Source organism: Entelurus aequoreus, linkage group LG16 (genome assembly GCF_033978785.1).
Source record: "Entelurus aequoreus isolate RoL-2023_Sb linkage group LG16, RoL_Eaeq_v1.1, whole genome shotgun sequence".
Taxonomy (NCBI): Eukaryota; Metazoa; Chordata; class Actinopteri; order Syngnathiformes; family Syngnathidae; genus Entelurus; species Entelurus aequoreus.
In genome coordinates this window covers 27644052-27659902 of record NC_084746.1, presented here as the reverse complement: position 1 = coordinate 27659902, position 15851 = coordinate 27644052, and the positions used below count along the sequence as shown (strand labels likewise).

At 35.6% G+C, this 15851-nt stretch overlaps 1 protein-coding gene across 1 annotated transcript in view; it reads left to right on the top strand.

The window, feature by feature from the left end:
- Positions 1-15851, top strand: part of pcmtd1 (protein-L-isoaspartate (D-aspartate) O-methyltransferase domain containing 1) — a 29523-nt gene that overhangs the window by 12303 nt on the left and 1369 nt on the right. The window contains exons 2-6 of the mRNA XM_062022531.1: positions 485-941; positions 5219-5321; positions 7993-8164; positions 13626-13749; positions 13954-15851. The exon at positions 13954-15851 is cut by the window's right edge and continues 1369 nt beyond it. Coding sequence (XP_061878515.1) covers positions 635-941; positions 5219-5321; positions 7993-8164; positions 13626-13749; positions 13954-14336 — 1089 coding nt within the window. The 5' untranslated portion in view covers positions 485-634 and the 3' untranslated portion in view covers positions 14337-15851. The remainder of the gene's footprint in view (positions 1-484; positions 942-5218; positions 5322-7992; positions 8165-13625; positions 13750-13953) is intronic.

Below are 15851 nucleotides of genomic sequence, written 5' to 3'. Positions count from 1 at the left end.
GAATTCGGAGGTCTCAAGGTTGGCAAGTATGCCACTAGGAGACAGTGTCATTGGTACACTTTTATTTACAAGGCTCTTCTGGGACTGTTGCCCAATTACATCGATTACACAGATAAGTACGAACTCTTACGCACTGAGATCCAACGATCAGCTGTTGCTCTCTGTGGCTTTTGCTCGCACTGAGCTAAGGAAACAAGCTTTTGTTTATGCAGCTCCTTGTGCTTGGAACATGTTACTAAGAGACTGGACTTTTTTTTATCCTTAAATGCTTTTAAATCTAAACAGAGCATTTGAAGGAGCCTAAGTTATCTGTAACTGTTTAACTTGATGTTCATTCTGTCATTTTAATGTGTAATGTGAATGTAATTTTATGTGTAACTTTGCTACCTCTTGGTCAGGACTCCCTTGAAAAAGGTTTTTAATCTCAATGGGATTGTTTCCTCGTTAAATAATAAATAAAACATGTTTCTCTAATCTTTCTCAGGTCACTTTCGTTCTGGAGATGACAGTCTTGTGAGCTGACACCAGAGGCGCTATTTCAGCCAACAACTCCAATGCCTCACTGAAGAGATATCCAACACTTTTAGTCTTCTGGTCCTTTTTGATTTTGTTTTTTTTTTATTGGTCATTCGGCATGGGGGGAGCAGTGAGCGCAGGGGAAGACAACGACGACCTCATCGATAACCTGAAAGAAGCGCAGTATATTCGCACAGAGAGAGTGGAGCAGGCATTCCGGGCCATAGACCGTGGCGACTACTATCTTGACGGCTATCGGGACAGCGCCTACAAAGACTTAGCGTGGAAACATGGCAACATCCACCTGTCAGCTCCATGTATTTACTCTGAAGTGATGGAGGCCCTCAAGCTGCAGCCGGGACTTTCTTTCCTCAACCTGGGCAGTGGGACGGGCTACCTGAGCACCATGGTGGGCCTCATCATTGGTAAGCATGGACCCTTTAGCCAGTGGCACGCTACTAATAGTTGGGACTATAACAGATATCTAATTATTTTAATGGGGATTTAGAAACAATTTAAGCCCTTCGTTGTTTGAAAAGAAGTGGTACAATTACAAGGGGAAACATATATCTTATATCCAATGTGCACAGGGAAAATAACTTACTGTATTAGTATAAGGGAGAAGTTGTACAATTGTGAGAAAGGTTGTAATAATAACACACTCAGCTATATGTGGGGAAAAAAGTTATGAGGAAAAAGTTTAGAAGTATAACTTGAATAAGAATAAAGTCAAAAATAATAATTTGAATGAACTCAATACATTGAGAAAATTTCACAATATGACAAAGTATTCTTAACATCAAGGAAAATATTTGAATTCAAAGTTCAACTTTGTTCTAGTAAATTCTGACTATGTCTTGAATGTTTATTCTCATAAAGTATTTTTAACTGTATTTATTACAGGCAAGGGTGTTTTAACATTGGGGAACACCAATTGCAATCCACAAAAAGAAATACACGCACAAATATACATATATCAATACATATACACATATAAATATGTGTGTGTATATATGCATATATATATAATATATATACTGAACAAAAATATAAATGCAACACTTTTGGTTTTGCTCTCGTTTTTCATGAGATCTAAAACTTTTACTATAGACACAAAATACCTATTCCTCTCAAATATTGTTCACAAATCTGTCTAAATCTGTGTTTGTGTGTATATATATATATATGTATATATATATATATATATATATATATATATATATATATATATATATATATATATATATATATATATATATATATATATATATATATATATATATATATATATATATATATATATATACCGTATTTTTCGGAGTATAAGTCGCACCGGCCGAAAATACATAATAAAGAAGGAAAAAAACATATTAAGTCGCACTGGAGTATAAGTCGCATTTTTTGGGGAAACTTATTTGATAAAACCCAACACCAAGAATAGACATTTGAAAGGCAATTTAAAATAAATAAAGAATAGTGAACAACAGGCTGAATAAGTGTACGTTATATGACGCATAAATAACCAACTGAGAAGGTGCCTGGTATGTTAACGTAACATATTATGGTAAGAGTCATTCAAATAACTATAACATATAGAACATGCTATACATTTACCAAACAATCTGTCACTCCTAATCGCTAAATCCGATGACATCTTATACGTCTAGTCTCTTACGTGAATGAGCTAAATAATATTATTTGATATGTTACGGTAATGTGTTAATAATTTCACACATAAGTCACTCCTGAGTATAAGTCGCACCCCCGGCCAAACTATGAAAAAAAAGTGCGACTTATAGTCCAAAAAATACGGTATATACTGTATATATATATATATATATAGGTATGTATATATATATGTATGTATGTGTGTATATATATATTACTATATGTATGTGTGTGTGTATATATATATATATATATATATATATATATAATATATATATATATATAATATATATATATATAATATATAAGGGTGGCTATTTTGAAGAAACTAGACTATAAAACATGTTTTCAGTTATTTCAACTTTTTTTGTTAAGTACATAACTCCAAATGTGTTCATTCATAGTTTTATAGCTTTCAGTGACAATCTACAATGTAAATAGTACTGAAAATAAAGAAAACTCATTGAATGAGGAGAAGGTGTCTAAACCTTTGCCCTGTACTGTGTATGTATATATATATATATATATATATATATATATATATATATATATATATATATATATATATATATATATATATATATATATATATATATATACACACACACACACACATATATGTATATATACACATATGCATGTATGTACTCATATATATACGTACACACACATGTATACACACACACACACACACACACATATGTAATGTATTTGTGTATATACACACACACACACAAATACAAATATATGTATATATATATAATGTATTTGTGTGTGTGTGTATATACATGTGTGTGTATGTATATATATGAGTACATACATGCATATGTGTATATATATATATACATACATGTATATGTGTGTGTATATATATATAATTTATTTGTGTGTGTGTGTGTATATACATGTGTGTGTATGTATATATATATGAGTACATACATGCATATGTGTATATATACATACATGTATATGTGTGTATATATGTGTATGTATATATATATATATATATATATATATATATATATATATATATATATTACAGTACAGCAAAGGTTTAGACACACCTTCTCCTCATTCAATGCGTTTTCTTTATTTTCAGTACTTTTTACATTGTAGATTGTCACTGAAAGCTATAAAACTATGAATGAACACATTTGGAGTTTTGTACTTGACAAAAAAAGTTGAAATAACTGAAAACATGTTTTATAGTCTAGTTTCTTCAAAATAGCCACCCTTTATATATATATATTTGTATATATATGTATGTATATATTTGTGTGTGTGTATATATATATATATATATATATATATATATATATATATATATATATATATATATATATATATATATATACATATATGTATATATATATGTATGTATGTATTTGTATATATATATAATTTTGAAAGATGGCACCTGATGGCCATAACACGTAACTGCACTTTTTGTCCATATAGATACAAATAGTGTTCATATATGAGATCTAGGGCTGCCAATTATGGCCAAAGTAATAATTAAGATTATTGTTATCAATATTGAAATCCTGATTACTGATAGTTAGTTAAAGCAGTTTTGGGGTGTGAATGTAATACCATCATGTAATTTGTAATGTCTAATAAAAAGACTATAGATAAATGGTATCCATATATCTAAAGACAAATATTATTTTTTTTATTCTTTAATAATATCATCTTGTTTGTCATTACATGATGCTTTTATCTCTATTTTTACATTTTGATAAGGAGGTTTTTTTTTGTAATTATTGAATTATTTTTTTAAAGCTATGTACATTTATATGTACAGCATCTACACACATTATATACTGTACATACACACACACACAAAGTAATCACAGCGCTTCACTTTTGTTATTTTTTTTATTTACAGCCTTACTCCAAAATGGAATACATTCATTTTGACCTCAACATTCTACACACAATACCCAATAATGACAATGGGAAATTTGTATTTGTGAAAATGTATTAAAAATAAAAAACTAAGAAATCACATGTACATAAGTATTCACAGCTTTTTCACAGTAGGATAAGGTGCATCTTGTTTGAACTGATCTTCCTTGAGATGTTCCTACAGCCTAATTGGAGTTCACCTGTGGTAAATTCTGTTTGTTGGAAATGATTTGGAAAGGCACACACCTGTGTCTATATATAAAGTCCCACTCTTGACAGTGCATGGCAGAGCACAAATCAAGAATGAAGTCGGAGGAATTGTCTAAAGACCCCCGAGACAGGATTGTCATGAGGCACAAATGTGGGGAAAGGTACAGAAAAATATCTGCTGCCTTGAAGGTCCCAATGAGCAAGTTTGGAACCAGCAGGACATTTCCTGGAGCAGGCCGGCTGTCTAAACTGAGTGATCAGGGGAGAAGGGTCCTAGTCTTGGAGGTAACCAAAAACGCGATGTTCACTATGTCAGAGCTACAGAATTCCTCTGTGGAGAGAAGAACCTTCCAGAAGGACACCATAAGGCCTGTATAGTCGAGTGGACAGACAGAAAAGTTTGCCAAAATGCACCTGAAAGACATCTCAGACCATGAGAAACTAAATTATCTGGTCCTATGAAACAAAGATTGAACTCTTTGGGCGTGAATGCCAGGTGTCATGTTTGTAGGAAACCAGGCACCGCTCATCACCAGGCCAATACCATCCCAACAGTAAAGCATGGTGGTGGCAGCATCATGCTGTGGGGATGGTTTTCAGTGGTAGGAACTGGGACAACCAGTCAGGATAGAGGAAAAGATGAATGCAGTAATGTACAGAGACAGCTTGGTTGAACTCAGACTGGGGCGAAGGTTCATCTTACAGCAGGACAACGACCCTAGGCACACAAAATTGCTGTCAATGCTTAAAAATGTTTGATATAATGTTAGATTTTTTGAAATACGGTGCTCTTTGGGGTTAAAAGACACTTTTAAAAAATCACAGTAGCAAAATCAGACATCGTAGGCCATAACAATCACAAAAAAAGCAGATGAAATGCTGGAGGGACTGATTGTTGTTTGTGTTGTTTCTCCAGGTCCATTCGGTGTGAACCACGGTGTGGAGCTCCACAAGGACGTGGTTGAATACGCCAGAGACAAATTGGACAGTTTCATAAAAGAAAGCGACAGCTTTGATAAGTACGTACGCAAACACAGGCTAACTTTAGCATTGGCCTCTCTGCTTCTGAACACAATTCATTGACTATTATTCTGAAAATAAACTTAGATAACAGCTTACCAGACATGAAATAAAGCAAAGTAGAATGTTTTTGATTAGATGTTGAGATGCTAGCAAAGCCTAACTGGTGAATAGGGATGTTGGGGTATTTTCTGCAGCCGGTTCCAAGGGGGACCGTAAGTTTCTGGACAAATGATACGGGTATCGATATTTTTTTCATCCAGCTGACCGTCCTAACTATGACACGCTGTCATATTCACGTCAGGTGCCGCTGCCATGCATGAAAAAAGACATGGGTAGGGTCAGGTAATCAGCTTGGAATAATCACAAATAAGGAAGCAACACAACAAGGGATGGGAAGTGATAAGATATTTTCGGATCCGATTCCAATTTCGATTCTGCTTAATGATTGGGTTCTTTATTCGTTCTCTTGTCAATTCTTATTTTGAAAAAAAGATAACAAAAAGGTGGTTAACATCAATTTTGTTTAGTTTAGAGCGAACATGATCTTACAAAGCCAACAGTGGGGTCTTAAAAGGCATATAACATGGGTTTTATATACATGATGTAAATATATATGTAATGTAGTAACAGGCACATTTATAATAACATTTAATATTTATGTATTTTGATCATTTAAAGCATACGTGTCGCATTCATTTAAAAAATACATCAAGATGTGGGCTTTTTTCTCTTCATCACTGATTTATATGAGCCAACACACATAATAAAACATCACTAACTGTGCAACGTCAGCTGTTATTAGGATGCCGACTGCTAGGATGTTCATATATTCTTATTCAGATGAAGAATGTCTCATAATCCTCACGAAGAAACAGGGTGTGGGAGCGAGGGGGGGGGGCAGTGCTTTTCATGTCGTTCTCGTCAGATCCGGATCCTAAATGTCCCAACTTGTCGTATTACCTATTCAGAGTCTCATGTCCAGGTGAGATGCATTTATGATCTAGAATAAACTTACAGGGAGCAAGGAAGCGAGAAAGCAGCAGACCACTCGATGAAGTAAACATCGGGAGCCACATAAGTGATTAGGTCGCCGCTATAAATAGTTTGCCTGTGGTAGGACTTATAATAACAATATCACTAATACTTGGGTGATATTCAAGTCACGAAATGTAAATGGAGTATTGTTAGCGCTTTTTGAATGGTTATCAGATTTTATGGGCGGAATAGTGGAGCTCCCATTGGCTACGCTGTAAGCTGACTTTTATTTACATGTATTAAATATTTAGAATGCATTTTTAAAAATCCATTCCTTCTCAAGTCTTTCATGATTGTCAGCGACAGGCAAAAAAAAATTAAAAGTGCAGTTTCCATTTAAGAATTCAAAAGCAGGTTTTGATAAAAAGACGTCCCTGCTGTGGGATGTTAAATAATGTTGGTGTTGTACAATCTTTTGTGGTAATAAAAATGTAGACCTGGACCGATAAGTCAAATAACTGATTGATAAATGAAAAAGATTTTTCCAGCATTGATATCCCTCATGTACATGCATGTTTACGTGCTTCAAGAGCATTCACTCTTTGTACTGTGCCCGAAAGCATGCAATTGCTGTCATTTTGACGTTAGTTTTTCAGACGAAATAAACCACAATAACACGTCTTCATATAGTTTTAAACATACTCCAGCTTATTAACTTACAATAAAACATGCTGTTGTTTCGTCTCGGGCTGGGGGATATGGCAAAAAAAATGATCACGGATATTTTTTTCATATTATCCGATCACGATTATTACAATTTTAAATTGTTTTTATTCGAGGAGTTTCCTGTGCAGGATTATACAGAGTACCACACGGGCAGCGGTAAAGTTTACATCCATGAAGGAAAGAAAAAAGTGAATGAATGTTTATAGCTGAATACATTTACATATGCATAAAAATTATTTTTTTGTATTATTTTTTCTAACGAATTAAGTAACGTTTATGACAACCTTTTTCCAAAACACAATATAGAATGTGAGATATAACAGGATAATGCATACATTTATCATTTGTTTTCAAAACGGTTACAAAAAAGTGGGAGCCCAAAAATTTACTGTGGGACCCCAATTTTATGACTTGATGGGGTCCCCGGGACCCCATTTTGAAAATTCCTAGCACCAACACTGATGGAGTATTGGTGTGTGCAAAACAGCAGCAGGAGGCTGTGGCCTGCGGCCCGGATCTAATACTAATCAAATATCACCCCGGGGGCCATAGATAATTCATTAGCGGGCCGGATCTGACCCGCGGGCCTTGACTTTGACACATAGGCTTTAAGTGAACATAAAGAACCTATTCGCAGTTGAATTAAATTAAATTCTGTATTTAAAATATGGACAGCAGATATTAATGAATATATATGTAATATGTCAGGTTTTAGCCAAAGGCTAATTTCAGCCTGTAATCCCCAGGTTGTTGCATACTTAGAATGAAACCACAATTACATTCACACAAAACAAAGAAAAGTCAGGATCACCAACCAGCAATTGCGTGACATTAAGTGACCACCCTGCCAATTTTTCTTTTTTTTAATCAATGCTACTTCAATAATGGCCTCTTGACGGTAGTGTTGACTTACTTTCCCCTAAACAACCATGCATTTCCAGTGATCCTTTTTCCTCCCCTTTAAAGGTTTGAATTCTGCGAGCCCGTCTTTGTGGTGGGCAATTGCCTGGAAATCTCCACAGACAGCATCCAGTACGATCGCATTTACTGCGGGGCGGGGGTGCAGAAAGACCATGAAAATTACATGAAAGTGCTGCTCAAAGTCGGCGGAATTCTGGTGATGCCTATAGAGGATCAGGTGAGTCTCGCACAGGCTGTACTCTGCACTTGCATGCATTTAAAAGCTGCACAATCATAAATGTTTCATGCCAAAGGTACAGTAGGAGGGTCTTCTGGTGTATTTTGGGGTGCAGGATGGCAGGAACTTGTCATTTAGTCAAAGTCTAAAACACTTAAATCCATGCAGCCTAAATGAAGATGACATCTGGCACAAAGGTTTTAATGGAGCTGTATTGTACGCCCCTCTAATTATTACCTTCAACGCTGTAAAGATACATTAGCATGCAGCGTGAGTTCACTTTAATTGTACCTTGATAGCTTTTTAAACATACACCTCTTACGTTAGCAGGCTTCTCTTTTGTGCCCTATCAACACACTGGATCAGTGGTTCTTAACTTGTTGGAGGTACCGAACCCCACCAGTTTCATATGCGCATTCACCGAACCCTTCTTTAGTGAAAAATAAAATGTTTTGTTCTTAATTTAATCTTAATTTATAAATACTAATCATGAAATTATGTTATTATAATAAATAAATACTAATAAATATATATTTTACAAACAGAAAGTTACAGGAATGTACACATGATCCCATGTTTACATCTCATTGTGCAACATGTGAATGTTTTAGTGGGAACTAAATGCGATATCTGAAAGGGGTACGCAATATTTCCAAAGCAGGACCCCCACCCAGACATACAATACTAGTGCACCGCTCATGAAAAAAAATATTTTTTGTTATTGTTATTGTAAGTGGGCCAAAACACTTATATTAGAAAATAATCTGATGGAAATGACTGCTGTCATTTGATTATAATAACACAACTTTTAACTTGTTATTTAGTCAGGTTTGGGACAGGTGTGCTGCTGGTATGGCCACATTGTGCACGTCTGACGTCGCTTACATGTGCTCCACTGAATGCTCAAGGAGTTTTTACGTTTGCTCACGCATATGGAAAATTAGAGGGAACATTGTTTGGGGGTATCCATATTACGTCGATAGGGAGAAGTTTATATTTACACGATGAGTCGGGTGTGTCTTGACGTCCGCGGCGGAGGCTCTGCCGAACCCCTGACGCTGACTCACCCAACCCCTAGGATTCGATCGAACCCAGGTTAAGAACCACTGCACTGGACGCTTCATTACATACCTCGTTAGTATTTGTGTCTAATGGTATTATTGTATAAATACTGTTGCAGGAGAATATTACATGAATACAGCTGAAAGTCCGAACAATGCAAGGATTCAGTTCAGAATGTTATAAAAGTTATGAGAGATAAAGATTGGATTAGTGTGTGGCAATGTTAGGAGCATAAGCCAGAAAAATATTAAATAAGTAGTCATTTTATTGAGAGCATTTTTTAAAACAATGTGTCCATAGCAGAAGGCAGAAACTGAAAAATTAAGAGTAAAACATTTTATATGTCAAGGAGGTATATATTTATTTCAAAGGAAAAAGTCATAAATTAAGGAAAAAAATCAGAAATATTACAAGAAAAGTAGTGTAAGAAAAAAGTTATCAGAATTAAGTCCAAAATATTGGTATGGTAAAGCGGGATTTCCCATAACCTGACAAGATACCTGTGGTGGTGGGGGCGTTGTTATGGGCGTGGTGTCATAGAGTAATTTTCATAATTTGCTATGATATGATTTTCTTTAAAAAATGATTAAAAAAATGTATACCGTATTTTTCAGAGTATAAGTCGCACCGGCTGAAAATGCACAATAAAGAAGGAAAAAAACATATATAAGTCGCACTGGAGTATAAGTTGCATTTTTTGGGGAAATATATTTGATAAAACCCAACACCAAGAGTAGACATTTGAAAGGCAATTTAAAATAAATAAAGAATAGTGAACAACAGGCTGAATAAGTGTACGTTATATGACGCATAAATAACCAACTGAGAACGTGCCTGGTATGTTAATGTAACATATTATGGTAAGAGTCATTCAAATAACTATAACACATAGAACATGCTATACGTTTACCAAACAATTTGTCACTCCTAATCGCTAAATCCCATGAAATCTTATACGTCTAGTCTCTTACGTGAATGAGCTAAATAATATTATTTGATATTTTACGGTAATGTGTTAATAATTTCACACATAAGTCGCACCTGAGTATAAGTCGCACCCCCGGCCAAACTATGAAAAAAACTGCGACTCATAGTCCGAAAAATACGGCACATACATTGATTTAAAACAAATGTTATTATGAGTTAGTATTAACATATATATTGTACAAGTATGTTAAAATATAATATTTAATGACTTTTTTTTTTTTAATTAAAAAACACTAGCAACATATCGAGCACCTTCTTCTGGTGTTATTGTAGAATGTACTTGTGTTGTCCCTGACGAAAGAGGCTAGCTGCAGTGAGCATGACGTCACACTTGCTTGGCACTGTTGCTCCGGTTGGACTTTCTCTCCTTAAAAGCCACCACTGTCCTCTTAATATTTGCACATTTTGTAGATGGCTGTCCTTGGGTATATCTGCAATATATATAAAAATGAAGTGCACATTGCAGACAACGCTCCAGACAGTCACAATGGCATGCACTTTGTTTACTTCTGGTTTCGGCAGCGCGGCTTTTTGGTAATCCAAGTCTTGTTTCGGTGGTCGAGTTTTCTGTACATCACTTGTCAATAATGCGCAAATAATAGGCTATATGTATATATATCAATTCATACAGTAAAGACAAGCTAATGTTAATGTTTAATGTTCGTGTGCTTTGGATTTGAAGTCAGTTTGTTTCTTGGTCGCAAGGTGCCTGAAAGGTGATTGGCAGAGAATGTGGAAATGTTGTTGTGTGTCCGGGGAAGCGCCGACTCACGAAACGAAAGTGTTTTAAAACCAGTTGAATTGTGCCGTTGGTATCATAAGATTGTTAATAAAAGTAAAAAAATAGCGTCTGACTTTGTGATTTCTTGTGGGAGCTACAATATATTATATTACTTTAATTTGTTCCATTCATCTTCTTCCGCTTATCCAAAGTTTTCAAGGTATGGCGGTAATAAAAATTCTGTGGCGGCGCGCCACACCCTAGTATAGTAATAATTCATTTTGAACATGCATAATAGGACTGCTCAAGACAATTGATTCACATCCAAATTGCGATTTTTATTCGTTCTGATTCTAAATTGATAATATAATTTTAAAAAATTGAGAATCTAGTTCTTAAAAAGCCTTTTTTAGGCCTTCTGCGTGCTTACTTACAGCAGGTTTGCAGCCAAGATGAGCTTTTGTAACTTGTTTACAGAAATCGATTGTAAATCGAATTATCACCCCAAAAATCTAAATGAATCGAATCATACGATTCCCATCCCTATAATACATCAAATACTTAAAATTTCACATCTTAACATGTCCGAAAAGAGGTTGGAATAACCAGAAAAAAAAATACAAATTAAAAAAAAAAAAGTAAAGAAATAAGCAGAGAGAAAAAAAAAGGAATAAACAGAGTTGATTTAATCCTACGGTACACCTTTTTCTTATTCTTCTTACACATTTGTTCACTTCCCGTACTCAATCTGTTACAACAACCAAATAATTTGATGTCTCAATTTCACAGGCAGCCACTAAAAATGTTGGAATATTATAATAATAATAGTAATAATAGTGGTAAGTATTTTACTGAAAAAAAATTGCATTGGTATGAGAAGTTAAAAATATTTAAACAAGGAAATTAAGGTAATTTCTGAGAACAAAGTCTTTAAAAATGGCAAAATAAATGAATCGTTACCATAAATATATTATGATGGATGAATGTAGGGAAAAATGTATTTGAAGGAAATTAAATTTCGCAAAAAATATATAGGAGAGCAAGTTAAATCTACAATAAAATAGTAAATAATCCAAGAAAAAAATCTGATTTATTAAAAAAATATCATTTTACAAGAAAAAAAGATGCATGTGTATGAGCAGTTTTCCGTATTTAAAACAAAAACATATTGTATTATTCTGGGGATAATTTCTAAAATATGACAAAATTGTAATTATTTACTATCTTATGAGAAATAAAATCGGGGGAAAAGGTTATTTGAAGAAAATTTACATTTTACATAAGCTCAAGCTCTAATGAAAACAGAGTTGTCATTTGTGAAAATGTAATGATAAAATATGACATTTTGTGAGAAAAAAAGACTAATTTAAAAAAAGATAAATCATTGAAGGGACAAAGTTAGACAAACTACTAGTCAAAATATGATTATTCTTGCAAATATTACACTTTGTTTTCCTTGTACTAATACAAATTAATAATTGTTTAGCGTACTGTATTTTTTGGACTATAAGGCGCACTTAAAATCCTTTCATTTTCTCAAAAATCGACAGTGCGCCTTATAACCCGGTGCGCCTAATGTACAGAATAATTCTGGTTGTGCTTACCGACCTTGAAGCAATTTTATTTGGTACATGGTATAATTATAAGTGTGACCAGTAGATGGCAGTCACACATAAGAGATACGTGTAGACTGCAATATGACTCAAGTAAACAACACCCAAAATGTTATATGTTCCATTGAAAATATAGAACATTACACACAGCGCTCAAAAATCTATTAAAATGTTTTAGTATGACTTAGGTAAGCTCTGAAGCCGCACCGCTTGATGGATTGTACTGTGCTTTAACATACGAGTATTATTATGGTGTGTGTGTATAAGGTAAGACATAATATCTGACGTTTTGTTTCGCAAAATTATGCTAAAGAAACTTTTCTTACCTTTTGGTACCTGCTGATTTGTATTTGGGATCGGCTTAAGTCCTGAAAATTTGCGCGCATCCGCCTTTTGTAGTCTGTGGCGACTCTGTAGTCAATAAGCTAAAACATACCTGTGTAGTGAGTTTACATTATTCACCCAAAGAACTTTAGTTATTAGAGAGTTTCGGTCGGATGTTTTTTCACGGGACACATTTCCGGCGTTGTTGCACTAGTGAGCCACGGATGAGGAGATGCTGCTCCGTTATTGATTGAAGTAAAGTCTGAATGTCATTAAAACAGTTAGCTCCATCTTTTGACACTTCTTCCACTCCCGTCCTTGCACGCTACACCGCTACAACAAAGATGACGGGGAGAAGACGCTGTTGAAGGTGAGCCACGTAAATAAGACCGCCCACAAAACGGTGCATCCTGAAGCGACTGTCAGAAAGCGACTTGAAGATGATCTGTAAAACATAATCTATGCAATATTTTGACCAAAGAACCACCATTACATGTTATGTAGACCACAAGGAAGTGTTTTACATTTAGAAAAAAAATAAAAATAATCAGACTCCTTTAATGCGCCTTATAATCTGGTGCGCCAAATATATGAAAAGAGATCAAAAATAGACAGTGCGCCTTTTAATCCGGTGCGCCCTATGGTCCGGAAAATATGGTAATTGTTTCGTGTACATACTCTATGAGAAGCGTGTTCTACTTTGGAGGTTGAGCTGTATGTGTGTATTGATATGGAATTGTGTGCATGTTTGCAGCTGACCCAGATCACCAGGACAGGACAGTGCACATGGGAGAGCAAAAACATCTTGGCCGTGTCCTTTGCCCCCCTGGCCCAGCAGAGCAGAGCTGACGGGGACAAGTCTGACACTGTCCAGTTGCGTGAGTTCCTCCGGCCTCTGTCCACAAATATATAAAATATAAAATGAATAGTGTGCCTAAGTCCATCTTTGGAAAGCTAAATCAGTCTGACTTTGGCTTGGAGCGGGGAAGACTTCTCCTGTTTGCAATAGTTTCTTCCTGACCTAGTTAAGTTGCCTCTGAAGAAGACCGTCCCCGGTCGCTCTTGTCTCTCTTTGTCCCCAGCCCCCGTCACAGTGCGCACCCTGCAGGATCTTTCCCGCATCTACATCCGCCGTACCCTTAGAGACCTGGCCGGAGGCGGCGAGGAGGGCCAGGCCAGAGGGGCGGTCCAGCGGGTCCCCCAGAAGCGCAAGCGGCGGCACTGCAGGCGGCGCCGCATCAACACCTATGTCTTCGTGGGCAATCAGCTGATCCCCCAAATGGTGGAGAGCGAGGAGGAGCACGGCGAGGAGGAGCACAAGGACGCCGAGGAGGAAGACAAGGAGGAGAGAGACGTTGGGGACATTGAAATCCTCAAGCAGACGAACATGTTTAGAGACCAAATCATGGCTCTGCCGCTACCGGAGTCCCTTAAAGAATATTTACTGTACTATAGGAAGAAATAACCTTTTTCCCTCTCCATACAAATGGAGCATTATTTCCAACACGTCTTGATGCCAAAACTGTACAGGACAGCGGCGTCACAGATAACACTGGATAATAATGTTATCATTGTTCTTTGTACAGGTTGCTTTTTTTTTGGTTTTGTACATAAAATAACAGTGCATAATGTACACAGAATGAAGATTTCAATATTTTGTTTTGGCAATTTGATCACGCCAAAATGTCTGTAGAGGACAAGATTTGTACAGTGGAACCTTCAAAGTGGAACACACCGTTTAAAGTCGTTCTAATTTAAAACAAAAAAATACTTTAAATACTTTTATTAACTGTACAGGCAGTGTTTGATTAACATTTTACTAAATAAAAAAAAAAGAAAACTACTCGGGATACTTTTTGTTCTATGGTTAAAATACTAAACTCTTTCTAATTTAAACCACATTTTTCCCATTAGAAATTAGTTGTTTACCGACCAAATGTATAAAAAAAACTACAATAAAGTAAATTACTCACACTCTGAAGATGCCTGATGGGCACACAGTCCGGTCACACAATAATGGAGTTCCAACAGTACAAATAGTAATACTATCACCTAGTGGTGTTTTATAGGCATTGCTGGAATTATTAAGTGTACTTATGTTGGTATCTTCTCGGTAAAATACTAAGTGATGTTTTCTATGTCCTATTTGCCGCTCTATGGTTACAATTTCCAACATGCTGCGTCACATTTTTCTAATTTCAAAACATTTTTTCCATTAAAAAATCACGTTAACTTGTTTTTTCCCCCAGTCAAACATAATATAATGAGACAAAATCGAACTAAAAAAGGGTTAAAGATGCTTGTTAGAATTAATGTAACATGGACAATATATACAGAGTGATGCTGTCACCTTGTGGTGGTTTATAGGCATTGCTGGAAAAAGTGAGTATGTTAGCATCTGCTTGGTACATCAAATGTGATAATAGTCAAGACACTTTTCTATGAATGGCTGATTCACGTTTTTTCCCCCCGTTAGAAAATAATGTAAATGTGTTGTTTTTGCCCAGTTGGACGCAATCTAACGGGACTAAATTAAACCAAAATATAGTAAAACTTGGCAAACTTTTGTGGACGCCGGAAAGAATGTAATAGGGAATGTGTTTGCGAAGCGTTACGGTCACCTAGTGGCGTTTTATAGGTATTGCTGGAACTAATAGGCGTAGATACAGAATGTGAGCAATAACCAGACACTTTCCCATGTCTCATTTCTAGTTGTATGGTAGTTTCAGGCATGTTTTCTATTAATGTCCAAATTGTGCAACTTTTGGGGCGTTCCGACTTTTGTAGGTTCCACTGTATGTGTTAATGCAGCCATCTTGCGGACTTAATCCTCTTTCACGTAAGAAACAAAAAGCAAATTCTTAGTTTTATAAATATGGAGGGTGGGGTGGGGGGGCACTTGATGGGTTTTTTTACCTTCCTTTCCTACGAGGTCACGACAAAAATACTTTTTCTACGGCGGGCACCTTTTAACGCAACC